This window comes from Muntiacus reevesi, chromosome X (assembly GCF_963930625.1).
Source record: "Muntiacus reevesi chromosome X, mMunRee1.1, whole genome shotgun sequence".
Lineage (NCBI taxonomy): Eukaryota > Metazoa > Chordata > Mammalia > Artiodactyla > Cervidae > Muntiacus > Muntiacus reevesi.
In genome coordinates this window covers 1431495-1450446 of record NC_089271.1, presented here as the reverse complement: position 1 = coordinate 1450446, position 18952 = coordinate 1431495, and the positions used below count along the sequence as shown (strand labels likewise).

Sequence of the window (18952 nt, the reverse complement as noted above, 5' to 3'; positions counted from 1 at the left end):
TGAAGGACAGGGAAGCCTGGTGAGCTACAGTCCATGTGGTCGCAAAGAGAGGGACACAGCTGAGCGACTGGACAACAACCCTCATTACCAAACGAAACTGCGTGGAATGAACAGACAGCCCCACTGATCAATCATTGCTGTTGTTCACTCACTGAGGCGTGTCTCACTCTTTGCGATCCGGTGGAATGCATCCCGCCAGGCTCCTCTGTACTCCAGTATCTCCTAGAGTTTGCTCAGATTCATGCCCATTGGGTAGATACTCCTACTTCACTTATTAATTTTTAAAACCCATAGAGAAATGCAGCAACATTCATCACATATAGGTTGACACGTACCTACTTTTATTTGGGAATTCACTTAGCAAATATTTACTTAATGGTCTAGATGCTGCAGGGTTTCCCTGGTGGCTCAGATAGTTAAGAATCTGCCTGCAATGCAGGAGACCTGGGCTCAATCCCTGGGTTGGGAAGATCCCCTGGAGGAGGAAATGGTAACCCACTCCAGTTTTCTTGCCTGGAGAATCCCCATGGATACAGGAGCCTGGAGGCCAATATATCTCCCTTGATGAGGGGCAAGCATGCTTTCGTACCTGCCCGGTGGTAGAATGCCTCCTCCAATGTAAGATAGCGTCGGGAAAATGTCCATGAGGCTTGTAGGTTCGTCGATGACCTTCCCCGCCTCCAAGACTGTTGGCCACCGGAAAATTCCAGGCACCCGGATGCCTCCTTCCCATCCGCCCATGCCTCTGCCTCCTGAAACCAAAGATGAAAAACCGAAGGGGGATTCAACCCCACGGAGTCATTCTCTGTGTATCTGAAAATCGCCACGGCCACGCCAGTGACACGCTGGAATCAAGATCACCGGGAGAAGATATCAATAACCTCGGATACGCAGATGACACCACCCTTACGGCAGAAAGCGAAGAGGAACTACAGAGCATCTTGATGAAAGTGAAAGAGGAGAGTGGGGAAGGCTGGCTTAAAACTCGACATTCAGAAAACACTTGGGCTCTGTTCCCAAACCCAGTTCAGTTCCGAATCTCAGCATCTCTTCTTTTGGTGCGTGGGGGACTGGGCGCTGCAGAGATGCTGAGACTCAAGAGTCAGAGACGACGGAAGTGACCGAGCTCGCAGGCACAAATCCAGGCTTGTCCCGCCCCGGTGCCGCACGGGGCCCACGCCCACCCTCGCCCATCACCTTTGTAGCGCCCGTTCCAGCCGCCCAGCTGCCTGCTGCCGTCCTGTGCCTCCAGGCGGCCCCCGTTGTCCGAGGTGAAGTAGACCAGCGTGTGGTTGGCCAGGCGCTCCCGGTCCAGCGCCTCCAGGACCTTCCCTGGTGGAGGTGGGAGATGGAAGCTGTCACGTTTCAGTGCGGACCGAGGGTCTTCTGGTGCGTGTCTAGTCTGCCGCGTGTAAGGCTATGTGGTTTATTGTAACCATATAACATGTTTACCTGTAATGCTATAAATGTTATCCTACTTTCTGTTGTACAATATGCACTATATCACCATTGTAGACACTTATACATAGAGAAGGAAATGACAACCCACTCTGGGATTCTTGCCTGGAGAATCCCGTGGACCAAGGAGCCTGGTGGGCTGTGGTCCACGGGGTCACAAGGAGTCAGACATGACTGAGCGAAAGCAGGAGATATGAGCCAAGATAGTATATAATACATAAACATGAACATTATATATTTATTCTCAGCATCAGGGTCTCTCCCAGTGAGTCAGCTCTATACCACAACGTTATTTGTCCCCCGAATGAGTTTTTCGGGAAAGTGGTTCTCTTTAAAAGACCGGAGAACCTGTATTTCATAAATCGTGGCTCTTCCCTTGGAAAATTTCACTGCATCTAGAGCCCGCTTCTCATATAATTCAGCGCAACAAATACGCATCCATTTCCCAAATCATGCAGGGGGTTGTACCTTATGTGATGCCGTTCATGGAGACTCGCTTTCCTCTAGTCTGTAAGTAAGATGCTTCAAAACCAGAGAGTGATCACCTACCCACCATCCAATCCATCTCTTCTACGTTGTCGCCGTACAAGCCGAATTTACTGTGCCCGACGAATTTCTCCCTGGTGATCAGAGGCGTGTGGACATGCAGAAAGGAGATGAAGAGCAGGAATGGTCCACGCTTATACCTAAGGGGGTATACAAATAAGAAAATGTGTTGATTAAATAGAGTAATTATTATTATTTTCTTAAGGGAGCTAGAGATATTTCTTTCCCTTTTCAGTGTTCAAATTTTGCAGGATATTTAACACTTGGGCTTCCCTGTTGGTCCAGTGGTATAAAGAAGCGTTAGTCACTTGGTCCTGTCTGACTCTTTGCGACCCCACGGACTGCAGCCCACCAGGCTCCTCTGTCCATGGGATTCTCCAGGCAAGCATACTGGAGTGGGTCGCCATGCCCTCCTGCAGGGGATTTCCCCGACCCAGCGATCAAACTTGGGTCTCTTAGCTTGGCAGACAGATTCTTTACCAATTAAGCGCCACCTGGGAAGCCCACCCACATTAACAATGAAAATCCAGCACAGCGTCAAATAAATCAACACATTTTTTAATGCATCTATTTTAAAAAAAGAGAAAGTTAACACCTTATTTATTCTAAGGAGAGAGTTTAGTGTATCACAAACATCACACACACAGTCAAAGTGCCTATCACCCAACTTCTCTGGAAAAAAAAAAAATCGCGAGTCTCTGACTGGGGTGGCGGGGTGGTGGTGGTGGGGAATGAGGGGTAGGGGGTAGGCATCGAGCCAGAAAGAGCCGGGGTACCTGTCGATGAAGGCCAGCGCCTCCTTGAGCATGAGCGAGGCGAGCCTCTCCAGCCTGACCGGCTGCTGAAGGATCTCGTGGTTCCGCATGAGCACGCAGTTCCAGCGGCGGGTGAAGCCGTAGCTGGAGAACCAGCAGGCGAAGAACAGCAGGGCCAGCAGGGCGAAGGCCAGGACCAGCGGCCAGGGGACCGGGAACCAGCGCGCGCAGGTGGGGACGAGCAGCAGCAGGGGGATGAGGGCCAGCACCGCCGTGGACACCCAGAGCCGGACCCTCAGCCGGCGGTGCAGCTCGGGCGTGTGGAACGCCTGGCAGTCTCCCAGGAGCTCGAACGGCATCCCGAAGAAGTAGTCGAAGCCGTGGTTGAGCGGGTGGTAGCAGTGGTCGTCGCGGGACGCACAGCTCAGGCCCTGGTGCCACTTTCCTGGGAGGGGGAGGAGATGCGGAGACGTTACCATGGCAACAGCGGCATCCATCCCTTTCTAGGAGGGGCGTCGCCCTAGGCATAAAGTTCCGGCGGACCCGTGGACGCCCAGGGCGGATTCATCCCAACATATGGGAAGAACCACCGCGATATTGCAATTAAATTAAATTTAATTAATTAATATTTTATTACCAATTAAAGTAAATAATTTAATTTAAAAAAAAAAGTTATGGTGGAGGTAGCATCTTCTTGTGTTCCGTGCGAGCGCGCTCAGCTGTGTCCGATTCGTTGCGACCCCCGTGGACTGCAGCCCCACCAGGCTCCTCTGTCCATGGGGATTCTCCAGGCAAGAGTCCTGGAGCGGGCTGCCGTTGCCTCCTCCAGGGGATCTTCCCAAGCCGAGGGATCGAACCCCTAGCCTCCTGCATTGGCAGGAAGATTCTTTACCCCGGAGTCACCAGGGAAGCTTTTCCTACCAGGGAGAAGATTCATCATCTGGATTTATTAATCAGCCTGACATCTCATTCATTACTTAGTTACGGGTTCAAATTTGAACCCCAGATTTGGAGGTGCCCTAGAGCGTTGCTGAAAGATGCTTTAGAACACTCTGTTCACAGGATGCTACCCAAGAATTTCACAGGAATGAACTACCCTTGGTCATTTATGGAGGATGCAAAGTCATTCCTTTTTTTAAAAAGAACATCTCTGATGACTTAATAGTCTTACAATTCACGCTGAGAATCCTAAAAGCAGTGGCTGTACCACGCTAGCAGGCTTCGCTGGGGGCTCAGACGGTAAAGAATCCGCCTGCAAGGCGGGACACCTGGGTTTGATACCTGGATCGGGAAGATCCCCTGGAAGAGGAAATGGCAACCCGCTCCAGTGTTCTTGCCTGGAGAATCCCATGGACAGAGGAGCCTGGCGGGCTACAGTCCACGGGGTCGCAAAGAGTCGGACACGACTGAGCAACTCACACACACACACACACACACACACACACCCACACACACCAAGCAAGCAGCCTCTCTCCTAATTCTTGGCTCACGGAGTCTCATCTTAGAGGAATCACTCATCAGACCAGAATTCTTCAGGATGAAGTTCCTTGGGGGGCATGCTGTCTCACTCATCACGCAGCCCCCATGAGGGTACAGAATGTCGGGCGACCTAAGTCAACAGACCAAGATTGCCTGAATTTGGATCACCACTCCAGTGCACCCTTCGATAGCTCAGCTGGTAGAGCGGAGGACTGTAGTATTGCATGGATCACCACTCCAGCCTTCGGTTCTCAAGTTCAAGGGGACACCCTTAAACATTGCTACCTGTGTTATCACAGGAGTAGCACCCTTTCTGTAAAGTATTCCGTTTCAGGAGCAACGAACAATCAACATACTTACTTTGCCTTCTTGAGATCCTTGGCACACTTGGTTCTCAATACCAAAGGCCCTTAAAATTGTGTCTTCAATTCCTTCCCCACCGTGCATCATGTCAAAGAGACGTCAACTACCGTGTACTCAGCCAGCCTCCCTGAGAGGGATGACCGCTGGGAAAGGGAACCCGAACGAGCACGTTTCCACGGTCGAGGCCCATACCTATGAGTCCCGTGCGGTAACCTCGATGCTGCAGCAGCTTGGCGAATGTCGTCTCGTTGGGGGGCAGCCCGCCCGACCCTCCGAGCCAGACCACGTCACGATTCAGGTTGGAGGAGGACGCCATTCCTACGTTCACAGAAGCGGACAGCGGGTGAGGACCTCGGTCTCATCGTGGCGACCCCATGGACTGCAGCCCACCAGGCTCCTCTGTCCCTGGGATTCTCCAGGCAAGAATCCTGGGAGTCAGTGGCCATGCCCTCCTCCAGGGGAATCTTCCCCACCCAGGGTTCGAACTCGCATCTCCTGTGTCTCCTACACTGCCAGGCAGATTCTTTACCCACTGAGCCACCAGGGAAGCCCCCCAATTCCAAACTAATGATGCAAAAAATATATATATATATTTAAGTTGAGATCATGACCCTCAACTTGCTTAAGTCTCCATGTTGAAACTGTGATGCGGGAGGGAGGGGAGGGATGTGAGGCAGGGAAGAGTAGGAACTCAGCAAAAAGAAGCCATCATTTCCTTTCCATTTTCTCTGCCAGACTTTCTTCTCAACTGGTTCTTCTCATGTTCCAATCTCGTCCCCAGAGACTGGACACATCTCCTCTCCTGAAAACTATGAAAACCCACTTTTCTTTAAAAAAGAAAAAAAATCTCCGCTAGCTTTCAGAGACAAGGAGCCTCCTGGTGGTCTTCCTATGAGTTTCTGGAAAAGGGCATGTTCAAGATAGCCTGGGAGTTGCACACCAGGGGATCAAACCATGTCACCATATGCACACGGGTAAGCAGGCTTGGTGCCCCTGGGCAAGACACACACCTCTTTCAGATATCCAGCTATAGCAACACAACTCCCATGTGAATTTAGATGTTTAACATTTCCAAGTGACCTTTGGAGAGTTTGCATGAAGAGTTGCAGGAGACCTCCCTGGCGGTCCAGTGGCTAAGACTCCATGTTTCCCCCGTGCGGGGGGCCGGGGGAGGTCACGGGTTCCACCCTTGGTCAGGGAACTGGATCCCACGGGACAGAACTAACAGTTCACATGTCGCAATGAAAAGACCCCGCATGCCGCAGGGGAGATGCAAGATCCCGCTTGCTGCCACTAAGACCTGGAGCAATCAAACACTAAACAAATAAAGACCATTTTTAAAAAAAAAAAAAAGACCTGCAGCTGTCCGTTTCCCGTGCCCCACCTGATCTGACGGGGTAGCGGCCGGTCAGGAAGGCGGCCCTGCTCGGGGTGCACATAGAGGCGGCCGCCAGGTGCTGGGTGAGCCTCACGCCCTCGCTGGCCAGCCGGTCGATGTTCGGCGTGCTGCAGACAGACGGAGAAGTCGGCAGGTGAGTCTGTGAATCCCTCCCAACCTCCCAAAGCGAGCAAGATTCATAAGGCAGCCTATCTGGGAAGTCAACGTGACTGTTTCCAGTCCACCTGAAAGACGTCCTTTTTCAACACATCCATCCACCGATCTACTCCGTCCCTGCGTAGACACAGATGGGAATCAGAGGGCCAAGCCACGCATCTCCAGGCAAGAGGATGACAGTCCATCACAGAGCATCATCAGATATAATCAGGTCAAAAGCGAAAGTGCGTTAGCGGCTCAGTCGTGTCCGACTCTCGGCGACCCCATGGACTGTAGCCCCACCAGGCTCCTCTGTCCGTGGGATTCTCCAGGCAAGAATACTGGAGTGGGTTGCCATGTCCTCCTCCAGGGGCATCTTCCCGACCCAGGGATCGAACCCGGGTCTCCTGCATGGGCAGGTGGGGTCTTTACCACTCGCGCCAACCCCGGGAAGCCCCCACACGAAGTTGCCAATGAAGCCAAACGGTCTCCTGATGGCTTGCAGCTTTCCTAAGACAAAGCCTTCTGCTGTTGTGTTTGAAAACTGCTCCCTAAAGGCCATTCTCCCCCAAGACAAGAGACATGGCTGGCGGGGAACTAGCATCCAGAGGGAATTTCTCCCTTTATTTTTTTTTTTGCCTTTTCTGTTCCTTTCATTTATTGATTTATTGATGGTTTCTCTACCTCACTGAGCTGTTACCGTAGCAGCATAAATCTCCCACCCCAAGGTCGTCCGCCATGAGCAGGATAATGTTGGGTCTCGAGTTCCTGGTGATGAACGTTCCCTGAAGGCTCCCAAAGAAGCACCACAGGGACGCTGACAGCCAGCAGCGCCTGGAAGGCGGGGAAAAGAGAAAAGAAAAAAAAGAAAAAACTCAAACAGAAGCAACTGGTGGGGAGGGTGGTGGGAGGGGGGTTGAGGATGGGGACCACATGTCCACCCATGGCTGATTCATCTCCACGTATGGCAAAAACCACTACAATATTGTAAAGTAATTACCCTCCAAACCACCCAGAAACCATCAGTTCCATTTTGCTTTGTAGGCAACTTAAAACAGGAAGTGAGGCTTCCCCAGTGGCTCAGCGGTAGAGAAATCCACCCGTAACGTAGGAGACGCTGGAGATGTGGGTTCGATCCCTGGGTCGGGAAGATCCCCCTGGAGAAGGACATGGCAACCCACTCAAGTGTTCTGACTGGCTTCCCTTGTGGCTCTCAGATGGTAAAGAATCTGCCTCTAACGCAGAAGACCCGGGTTCAAGCCCTACGTTAAAAAGATCCCCCAGAGAAGGGAATGGCAATCCACTGGAGTGGAAGAATCCCATGGTCAGAGGAGTCCAGGGGGGCGGGGGGGATGGGGGTGGGGAGGGGTGGGAGTGGGGCTACAGTGCATGGGGTCTTGGAGTCGGCAGGACTGAGCACCCATGCAAAATAGGAATTCATAGGGCGTTCCCTGCTGGCTTGCTGGTTAAGATTCCAGGCTTTCACTGCCACGGCCTGGGTTTAACCGCTGGTTGGGGAACTGAGATCCTGCAAGCTGAACAGTGTGGTCAAGAGCTAAATAAATAGGAAATTATGGTATTTCCACAGTGTCCCTGGAGCTGGCTTGCTCAGAAACCACACAAAAGCATTTTACATCATGATTTGTGTTAATCAGATCTGTCTCTGTGTGTGCACTCAGTCGGGTCCGAATCTGCGACCCCGTGAACTGTAGCCCACCAGATTCCTCTGTCCATGGGATTCTCCAGGCAAGAACACTGGAGTGGGTTGCCATTTCCTCCTCCAGGGGATCTTCCCCACCCAGGGATCAAACCCGAGTCTCATGGATCTTCTGCATTGGCAGGCAGATTCTTTACCACAAGCGCCACCTGGGAAGCCTTGAGGTCTGACAGCTTACAAATTACTTTTAAATGTGCTGTGACATTAAATTCCTCATAATTTTTCAACTGCTTTAGTGACAGGAGGCCCTTGAAATAAAAAGAGAGGTTAAAAAAAAAGGCCTAACAATTTAATTTCTTAGCATAAACAAAATGGAAAATCAGAGGTTAAATAGCCAGGTAATCAGGCTTGATTTTCTTTAATGCTCAGCTGTATGTTTTAATACACTTTATAACTTCATCATTTTGCTCTCAGCCACACAGATGGGAAAGCAGAGACTGTACTAACTTCTTGGCTCTGAGCCCAGGAAGAAATGATGAAAAACTGGTTTTTCAGGGTGAACTACATGTGTGCACAGAACGTAATTCTTCCTTTTCCTTCATCAGAAAAATATGTCTGCAAAACAAATCAGGTGGGGGAGCTCAGTTGCCAAAGATAATAAGAAGTGCTAGGAATTCTTTTGACGTTTGAAAAACGAAATCTAACACATCCATACATGCTACAAAATTTTGGACTGTGGAATCACCCATGTGTTCAGCTGCTCAGTCGTGGCCAACTCTTTGCAACCCCACGGACTGCAGCCGCTCCAGGCTCCTCTGCCCATGGGATTCTCCAGGCAAAAATACTGGAGTGGGTTTTGCCATGCCCTCCTCCAGGGGATCTTCCCCACACAGGGATCGAAGCTGTGTCTCTTACATCTCCTGCGTTGGCAGGTGTGTTCTTTACCACCAGCGCCGCCTTGGGAAGCCCTAGACCACAGACAACTCTCCTTAAAGATCCTCAGAGGGGTCCACGACGTTTTCTATTATGCTGTTTTCATCTCCAGAAGGTCTCGCCTCTCACCCCGTGAATTCCCAAACACGCGGTCATTCCTACTAAGTTAGCATGGCGCTGGCGGTGGTTTAGCTGCTAAGTCGAATCCAACTCTCTGTGACTCACGTGGACTGTAGCCCACCAGGCTCCTCTGTCCGTGGGATTTCTCAGGCAAGAAGACTGGAGCTGCCCTCAGACAGTAAAGCGTCTGCCTGCAATGCGGGAGACCCAGGTTTGATCCCTGGGTGGGGAAGATCCCCTGGAGAAGGGAATGGAAACCCACTCCAGTATTCTCGCCTGGAGAATCCCCATCGACAGAGGAGCCTGGTGGGCAACAGTCCATGGGGTCACAGAGTCGGACACGACTGAGGGACTTCACTTTAATGCTGGAGTGGGTTGCCATTTCCTTCTCCAGGGATCAAGCCCACATCTCTTGCATTGGCAGGTGGATATTGTACTGATTGAGCCACCAGGGAAACCCCTTAGAAAACCCTTCTGTTTGACTCCACCAATCCTTGCAGCACCCACCACGCTCCCGATTGCGCTTATCAGGTATAAAGGGACGAAACATCCGCAGGATTGAGGAAGACTTGGACAAAGCACCCTTCTCTCTAGAGACAGAGAATAACGAAGGTTTATAAGTTTTCCTACTTACCAGCCATAGAAGAGCTGCTTCATGGCTTCTTACTGTTGCCTAGAAAAGAAAGAAATAAGCGATGAACTTCTGCAAAGCACTTATTTTTCTTATAACTAGGTGGTTATGGTCCAAAGTGGAAAGGAGCCTTTTTTTTATTTTTTTACAGTGACCCAATGAAAAGACCCTGATGCTGGGAAAGATTGAAGGCGGGAGGAGAAGGGGACGACAGAGGATGAGATGGTTGGATGGCATCACCGACTGGACAGACATGAGTTTGAGCAAGCTCCGGGAGTTGGTGATGGACAGGGAGGCCTGGTGTGCTGCAGTCCTTGGGGTCACAAAGAGTGTCACACGACTTGGTGATGGAAAAAAAAGCAACCACTGAATTCTTTATACTGAATTGCACACAGGTGATGTTGGTACAGACAGAACATGGCGACGTCATGCACAATCCCTCCATTTGCGGGTCATTCCGATGGCATAGTTCCCACCCTTTGTGTAGGTCCGATAACAAAAACCCTTCATCCTGAGGGCACGGAGCAATCAAGATGAAGGAATACAATAAAATGTCTGATGTGGATTTTTAAGGATTGTATTAATCGTCGTCTCGTGTCGTGAGACCTTTGAGAACGAAAAGCAATGTTAAATCAGACCACACTCCCCTGGGTTGTTGGAAGAAGGCGTTGCTTCCCCTTAGATATCTAACCCAGGAATTTTATTTTTCATGTGACTGATTTTTTTTCAACATCATAAGCCCTACATCTTTTGTTTTCCAATAAGTAACGATGAAGTAAAGATATATTTTCATTAGAGAATATTCTATTGTTTATGCAGTTTCCTGAAGAGGGCAGATGAGCTGGGTTTTTTTTTTTTCAAGTAGTCTAGCTTCTTTCTGGTTTTCATGTGCAACTCTAAATTATAGGTATCAGGGCAAGGGGGAGGACGTGGGCACAAAGATTCAGGTCTAATTTAAATGTATGTGCTCAGTCGCTCCGTCGTGTCGGGCTCTTTGTGACCTCAGTGACTGTAGCCCACCAGCATTCTCTGTCCATGGGATTCTCCAGGCAGGAATACTAGAGTGGGTGGCCATGTCCTTCTCCAGGGGATCTTCCCGGCCCAACAGTCGAACCCAGGTCTCGCACATTGCAGGAAGATTCTTTACCAACCGAGCTACCAGTTCAGGTCAGTTCAGTCCCTCAGTCGTGTTCAACTCTTCGAGACCCCATGGACCACAGCACGCCAGGCCTCCCTGTCCATCACCAACTCCCGGAGCTTGCTCAAACTCATGTCCATTGAGGCGGTGATGCCATCCAACCGTCTCATCCTCTGTCGTCCCCTTCTCCTCCAGCCTTCAATCTTCCCCAGCATCAGGGTCTTTGCAAATGAGTCAGTTCCTCTCATCAGGTGGCCAAAGGATTGGAGCTTCAGTATCCATCTTTCCAATGAATATTCAGGAGTGATTTCCTTTAGGATGGACTGGTTGGATCTCCCTGCAGTCCAAGGGACTCTCAAGAGTCTTCTCCAACACCACAGCAGGGAAGCCCCCTCTAACTTAAATCTTCGGTTCCATTCTAAATATTCTTCACCTGTTAGTAGTATCGACTTCCTTCGAGGCTCAGTCACCTTCTGAACGTCACACAATAAAAAGATGAGAGAGACACGCTGTGGTTCCTAGACAGGAATGTTAATAAAAGAACTTTCTCAAGTAACACCAGCAGCAAAAACCTTCATTCTGGAGCCTCTAAAATAAAGCTCACCCACGAGCAGGCAGCCGTCCAGGAAGCCTTTGTCTGAGACCTACTGTGTGGTCTTCTAGGAAGGATGGAGGATGGTTGAGCATGGTGGACCAGCCATGCCTCTCGCCTTGAAAAGCGCAAGGAGCTTCAGTGTAGACCTGGGGGTTATGATGGCCAGGTTCATTCCCCCCAGAAGTGTGTCTGCAGCAGCTGTAATTAGGACCGTTTTATGAGAGTCCCAAGAGTGAAACAGCCTGGGATGTATCAGGAGTCCCAAGAGCGATCCCTTGCCTTGGGATGCTTTAAATTCCCCACGTCAACGAGGTTCTTCCGTCAGCTGAGCACCCACCTCACAGACCAAATGACAGGTAGTAAAGATTAATGACTCCGCCAAACAGTTTATAGGGTTTTCTCAACCCCAAGGCATTGCTACACACGGCCTCCCACTGGGTCCTCAAAATACCTTACCTGGCTCGCCTCGAGGGGCTAATGATAGCTGCTCTGTTTTATGGGAGAGGGACCTGGGGATCACAGGGTTTAAGAGACTTTTCACGAGGCTGGTAAACTGAAGATCAGCGTGCAGTGTGAGGTGTCTGAGTCAATTCTGAGTGTGTGTATGTGCGTGTGTGTCCAACTCCAAGGGCCATCTTGTCATCTTTGACCTCCAGCAAGGATCTCCGAAGAATGGATGCCTTCAAACGGTGGTGTTGGAGAAGACTCCTGAGAGTCCCTTGGACTGCAAGGAGATCCAACCAGTCCATCCTAAAGGAGATCAGTCCTGGGTGTTCACTGGAAGGACTGATGCTGAAGCTGAAACTCCAATACTTTGGCCACCTGATGCAAAGAGCTGACACATTGGAAAAGACCCTGATGCTGGGAAAGATTGAAGGCAGGAGGAGAAGGGGATGACAGAGGATGAGGTGGTTGGGTGGCATCACCCACATGATGGACATGAGTTTGAGTAAACTCAGGGATTTGGTGATGGACAGGGAGGCCTGGCGTGCTGCAGTCCATGGGACTGCAGAGAATCAGATGCGAAAGAGTGACTGAACTGAACTGAGCAGCTTTAAAGACCCAGTGTATCTGAAAATAAATAATTAAAAAAAAAAAAAGAATTACGATGGGTGGTCATACGCACCCCTGCAAAGTCCTTTCTAACAGGCAAGGAACAAAATCTATCTGTTAAATAGACAGGAAGGAAAGTTGTCTTCACGATTTAAGGGAACGCCCACTGCCTCAAAATACTGTGCTTATCAACTCCAGATTTTAAGAAACATGAAGAAGATCCCATCTACCAAGAAGCTGCTCCAACTAAGCCTGTATTCCTCACCCCACCCCACCCCCATAGCCTGCTATTCTTTTTCAGATTTTAACGTAGAATGTTATTAAAGGTAGGTACATGCGCAAGAGGCAATTGGACTTCAGATCTATAAATGCACGAAGCTGATGAACTGAAAGGGTCAGTCGCTCAGTCGTGTCTGACTCTCTCTGACCCCATGGACTGCAGCCCGCCAGGCTCCTCTGTCCATGGGGTTCTCCAGGCAAAAATACTGGAGTGGGTTGCCATGCCCTCCTCCAGGAGATCTTCCCCAACCCAGGGATCGAACTCAGGTCTCCTGCAGGCAGATTCTTTACCATCTGAGCCACCAAGGAAGCCTCAAGCAGCCTGACACATCACACACAAATACAGTCTTATAAAACTGTCGCTATCTTCCTGCAGTCTTTAAAGAGGTGGCCAAAGTCACCTCCTTCATCAAGAGCACCCCTGAAAAAATTACTAAACATGTAAACTCCACTACAGAAAAATAGGATTGGATACCACATGTCCACCCACAGGCAAATGACTCAATCAACTCTGGTGAGGCCAGAAATCCTTAGAATACGTAGTACTCAGAAGATTATCATTTTTCTTTTTTTAAGGAGTAAACCATCCATAGAGATAACAGTATTTATGAACTGAAAGATAAATACGCTGGGTGAAAGAAGCCAGAGAAAGTAATAGATATTGATGATCCCGTATCTACACACATTTAGCATTGCAGAAAATGTGAAGGGCAGAGTGAGAAGGAGAGAGAGAGGTGAAGAGAGAAAGACAGAGAGAGACAGAATTGGAGAGAGAGAGACAGAGAATTTGATGAAACTCACACTCAAGTCTCCCCCGCCTCTCCCTTGACCAGATAACAATATGAGCACCCCCAAGCTGAATTATCGTCAAGTTAAACTGTTTCACTCACTTGCGGCGAGTTCTTCCCCCAGGGTCCTCGCATTTGTGAACGCCGCTCCTGCAAGTCCGAATTCCTCGCTCGGCCCGGAGCTCCCGTCCTCATGATTATAATTAAACACGTATTAAGTGCCCAGACCGGGCTTTGCTCAAATGCGCCAATTATTTTTATATCTAAACATGACCTGTTGAGACTGCTGCGAACATAGTTATTTACGGAAGGATATCAGGCATCGTTGACTTTCAAGTGGTACGGATATTTATTCCCTCAGTCATGCCCCACTCTTTGCTGCAACCCCGTGGACTGTAGCCCGCCAGGGTCCCCGGTCCATAGGGATTCTCCAGGCAAGAATACTGGAGTGGGTCGCCATGCCCTCCTCCAGGAGATCTTCCCAACCCAGGAATCGAACCCAGGTATTCTGCATTGCAGGCAGGTTCTTTCCCACTGAGCCACCAGGGAAGCCCTTTGTGTGGTACCAAATGTACACAGATAAGAAAGGGGAATTCAGAACGCTGAGTTTTTTTGTATATAAAACTTAAGCAAGGACTCCAGCCAGACCTTCAAAGCAGGGGAGAGGGGGCAGATGCGCAATAAGGAGAGTTTCAGCCTCTTCCGGTCTGCAAGCATCTTAGGGACCTTTCACGGCTCTGTGGACGCGGCGTGCCATGGGCTGCATACATACGTGGCGGTTTCACAGCACCCAGACACCCTTTCTTGTAGATTCAGCCAAACATTCCTCTAGAAATGCTACCACTGCACTTATTCCTGGGCATCTCCACCCTTTCTTAAAGTCTTCTTATGTTGGTGAGACAGGGGATGAGATGGTCGGATGGCATCACCGACTCGACGGGACACGAGTTTGAGCGAGCTCCGGGAGTTGGCGATGGACAGGGAGGCCTGGCGGGCTGCGGTCCATGGGGTCGCCAAGAGTCGGACACGGCTGAGTGACTGAACCGAACTCATGTTGGTGAGAAGCCAGGAGTTAGGGAGAGAAGAGGTGCTTGTTTTGAGAATGCTTCGAAAGTCTCGACGCGCTGGATCGCCCAGTTTTTCATGCAGGGTCTGTTCCTTCACTCTTCTGTTATTTTTTTAAAATTTTATTTATTTTTAATCGAAGGATAACTGCTTTACAGTTGCATTGGTCTCTACCAGACGTCCACATGAATCAGCCATAGGTTTACCCATGTCCCCTCCCACCTGAACCTCCCTCCCACCTCCCTCCCCATCCCACCCCTGTGGGTAGTCCCAGAGCCCTGCTGTGAGTTCCCTGAGGCATAGAGCAAATTTCCATTGGCTGTCTATGTTACATACAGTGATGGACGCGTCCACGTTACTCTCTCCGTATCTCCCACCCTCTCCTTCCCCCCATCCACACCGTCCCTAAGTCCGTTCTCCATGTCTACATCTCCACTGCTACCCTGCAAATAGATTCATCAGTACCATCTTTACATATAGATACACACATATAAATATATATATGCCATACATATGCCTTAGTTTATGATAATTGTTTTTCTCTTTCTGACTTACTTCACTCTGTATAATAGGTTCTGAGTTCATCCATCTCGTTGGGGCTGACTCAAATGCGTCCCTGTTCATGGCTGAGTAATATTCCACTGTGTATATGTAACACGGCTTCTTTATCCTTTCACTTTTCGATGGCCATTTAGGTTGCTTCCATGCCCTACGTATCGTAAATACAGCCTTCAGTCTTCTGTATCTTTGACTCTCAGGTAGAAGCTCCTTTTATTTTAATATTGATGTTTGTTTTTCAACTGCTGGGGAGAAAAGTTGTGTCTGGTGATGAAGATTAGGTTTGAATCCCTTCCTGGGAAAGATGGGCTTGCCTTTTAGCTCAGCTGGTAAAGAATCTGCCTGCAATGCGGGAGACCTGGGTTCCATCCCTGGGTTGGGGAAGATCCCCTGGAGAAGGGAAAGGCTACCCACTCCAGTATTCTGGCCTGGAGATTCCCATGGACAGTCCATGGGATCGCAAAGAGTCGGACACGACTGAGCGACTTTCACACTCACACACTCACTCACACTGGGAAAGATGTCCTGACGTGATTTATTTTAAAAAGTAAAACTGAAAGTGTTAGTCATTTCAGCTGTGTCCGAATCTTTCCGACCCCCAGGGACTGTAGCCTGCCAGGCTCTTCTGTCCACGGGATTTTCCGGGCAAGAATACTGGAGAGGGTTGCCATTTCCTTCTCCAGGGGATCTTCCTGACTCAGGGATTGAACCCAGGTTTCCTGCATTGCAGGCAGATTCTTTACCATCTGAGCCACCAGGGAAGCCCTAAGTTTATAAAACGAAGCGCTCAAATTCAACATCTGTTCTCTCCAGGGAGGTTCAGTGGACAAGCTCAAGTTAAGCACTTCTGTGGGTCACACAATGTACTGGAAATGGAATTTGGGGCAGGTTACAAAATCACTGCAGATGGTGATTGTAGCCATGAAATTAAAAGAAGCTCTCTCCTTGGAAGGAAAGTTATGACCAACTTGGACAGCATATTAAAAAGCAGAGACATTACTTTGCCATCAAAGGTCCATCTGGTCAAGGCTATGGTTTTTCCAGTGGTCATGTATGGATGTGAGAGTTGGATTGTGAAGAAAGCCAAGCACCGAAAAATTGATGCTTTTGAACTGCGGTGTTGGAGAAGACTCTTGAGAGGCCCTTGGACTGCAGGGAGATCCAACCAGTCCATCCTGAAGGAGATCAGTCCTGGGTGTTCATTGGAAGGACTGATGCTGAAGCTGAAACTCCAATACTTTGGCCACCTCATGCGAAGAGTTGATTCACTGGAAAAGACCCTGATGCTGGGAGGGACTGGGGGCAGGAGGAGAAGGGGATGACAGAGCATAAGATGGCTAGATGCCATCACCCACATGATGGACATGGGTTTGAGTAAACTCTGGGAGTTGGTGATGGACAGGGAGGCCTGGCGTGCTGTGATTCATGGGGTCACAAAGAGTGGGACACGACTGAACGACTAAAGACCACATCACATATTCCCCTATATGGATAGATCTCTAAATTAACTACAAAGGGATCAAAGACCTTGAACAGTGGCCTTCAATATACAAAACTCTTACAAGAAAACAGAGGGTTAAATCTTCATGACTTTGGATTCGGTGATTTCTTAGCTATGACACCAGTCCTGAATATTCATTGGAAGGACTGAGGCTGAAGCCAAAATTCCAATCCTTCGGCCACCTGATGCGAAGAATCGACTTGTTGGAAAAGACCCTGATGCTGGGAAAGATTGAAAGCAAGAGCAGAAGGGGACGACAGAGGATGAGATGGTCGGATGGTATCACCGACTCAGTGGACATGAATCTGAGTAAACTCCGGGAGCTGGTGATGGACAGGGAGGCCTGGCGTGCTGCAGTCCATGGGGTCACAAAGAGTCGGACGCAACTGAGCAACTGAACTGAACTATCTATGACATTCAAAGTGCAAGCAGCAGAAGAAAGGGGAAATAGATTAAGTTTTACCTCATCAGATTTAAAAACTGGTTTGTCCACAATCAGCAGAGTGAGAAGACAGCCCCCAGCAGAAAAGACTTCACTTACAGCATCATGCATTTTAAACACGTTTAAAGTAAACATTTAAATCGGAGCTTAAACACGCATTTTACTGCGCTTGGCAGCCAGGTGGCACTCACCATCTATTTCTGCCGAAACTCTCTGCCGGCACCTTCCGGAAAGATCAGGAAAAGGGCTGATCTAGGGGTTTCAACGAGCAACTCAGGGCACGTCCACTCTTGTCATAACCGCACCTTTTCCAGATTGTGGTTTTGTTTTCTTTTTTATTTTTTTTTTTGGTTCCAGAAACCTGCATCCAAAGTGGACCAACCAGCTCTAAGGAATTTCAATCCCCAACCTTCCCAGTTTTCACCAGTTCCGGGGTGTGATAATAGTCACACTGGGCTTCCCAGGTGGCGTTTGTGCTAAAGAACCTGCCTGCCAACGCAGGAGACATAAGAGAGGGGAGTTTGATCCCTGGGTCGGGAAGATCTCCTGGAGGAGGAAATGGCAACCCACTCCAGTCTTCTAGCCTAGAGAATCCCATGGATGGAGGAGCCTGGTGGGCTGCAGTCCCTGGGCTCTCAAAGAGTCGGACACGACTGAAGCATCCTAGCACGCACACACAACAGTCACATATCAGAGGGGCCGTTGCTGAAAGCTGAAGCTCTGATACTTCGGCCACCTGATGCAGAGAGCCGACTCACTGGAAAAGACCCCGATGCTGTGAGAGATCGAGGGCAGGAGGAGAAGGGGACGACAGAGGATGAGATGGTTGGATGGCATCACCGACGCGATGGACATGAGTGTGAGCAAGTTCTGGGAGATGGTGATGGACAGGGAGGCCTGGCGTGCTGCGGTCCACGAGGTCGCAAAGAGTCGGACATGGCCGAGCGACTGAACAAAATAACTGATTCACTTTGCTATACAGCAGAAATTAGTCCGGCATAATAAATCAACTTTACTCCAATAAAAATTGATTAAAAAAAAAAGAAATATATGTTCTGCCACCGTATGGAAAAATGTTTCCCCTAGCCAACAGAAAAGAAAGAAAAAAAAAAAAGGCATGACACTGAAAAGGAGTTCACATAGATGGTTACGCTAGTGAGAGGGTAACGGGCCAGGGGTCTCCAAACCGGGGAAAGAGGCTGCAAGTGTCAGACATTTTTTCTCTCTCCCTTAAGCAGAAGGAGACAAAGTCCAAGTGTCAGATTTTTTTTTTCCTTCTCTATATACAAAATTAAGAAGGGAATGGCAACCCACTCCAGCATTCTTGCCTCGAAAATCCCGAGGATGGAGGAGCCTGGTGGGTCGCAAAGAGTCAGACACGACTGAGCAACTTCACTTCACTTCACTTCATACAAAATGAAAAGGAGGTTTCTCTTAAAATTCTCTGCTGCCATGACGACACCCAGGTCCCCCTGAACTTAATTTTTCTCAAACCTTGAGCTAACCAATGCATTTTTCTTATGGAAATGTCTGTCTGAAGCTACGCAGATGAAACGACGCATTTGCTTCGGAATTTGCAACTTCTTCAAAACGGTTCCACCTGAGACTAACTTTTTTATTTTTTCTTTTCTTTTCTCAAACCTTGGGCTGATAATAGCTCAACAAACCAGTATTCGTATCAATTGTTTCGTGGCTGGGGGATGACACATCTCTTGCTAAGCTATCTCAAAAGGGCATATTGTAGGAGAGGGGTTTGTGAAACTTCTTCAGCATTGAGGTGTCCCTCTTATCTGGTTAATACCTTTCTAAGAGACATAAAACGGCTTGCTAAAAACCAGCAAGGGGTGGAGGGGGGCACTCCTTCTGCCCCGATCCCATGTCTGTGTGGGAAGCTTTGTCTGTCTCTCCTATACTTGAATAAACCTGTGATACACAAAAGCTCTGAGCGATCCAGCCTCCTCGCTGCTCCCGGAATTGAAATCCTCCCGTCCGGAGGCCCAGCATCCCGGCGTGTTCAGGGCTCAGCAACAACCTTTCAGTTTCCAGTGATCAAGCCT

The 18952-nt window shown here is 49.3% G+C and overlaps 1 protein-coding gene across 3 annotated transcripts in view; it reads right to left on the bottom strand.

Moving 5' to 3' along the window:
• ARSH (arylsulfatase family member H) overlaps positions 1 to 18952 on the bottom strand; it is a 47873-nt gene that overhangs the window by 4348 nt on the left and 24573 nt on the right. The window contains exons 2-9 of one of the 3 annotated variants that reach the window (XM_065916630.1): positions 9480 to 9518; positions 6820 to 6969; positions 5986 to 6107; positions 4794 to 4919; positions 2781 to 3204; positions 2008 to 2144; positions 1198 to 1332; positions 590 to 752 (exon numbers count right to left, since the gene is read on the bottom strand). In XM_065916630.1, the coding sequence (XP_065772702.1) occupies positions 590 to 752; positions 1198 to 1332; positions 2008 to 2144; positions 2781 to 3204; positions 4794 to 4919; positions 5986 to 6107; positions 6820 to 6969; positions 9480 to 9502 (1280 nt within the window). In that variant the 5' untranslated portion in view covers positions 9503 to 9518. The remainder of the gene's footprint in view (positions 1 to 589; positions 753 to 1197; positions 1333 to 2007; positions 2145 to 2780; positions 3205 to 4793; positions 4920 to 5985; positions 6108 to 6819; positions 6970 to 9479; positions 9519 to 18952) is intronic. The other 2 variants (XM_065916631.1, XM_065916632.1) reach the window with 2 other exon arrangements.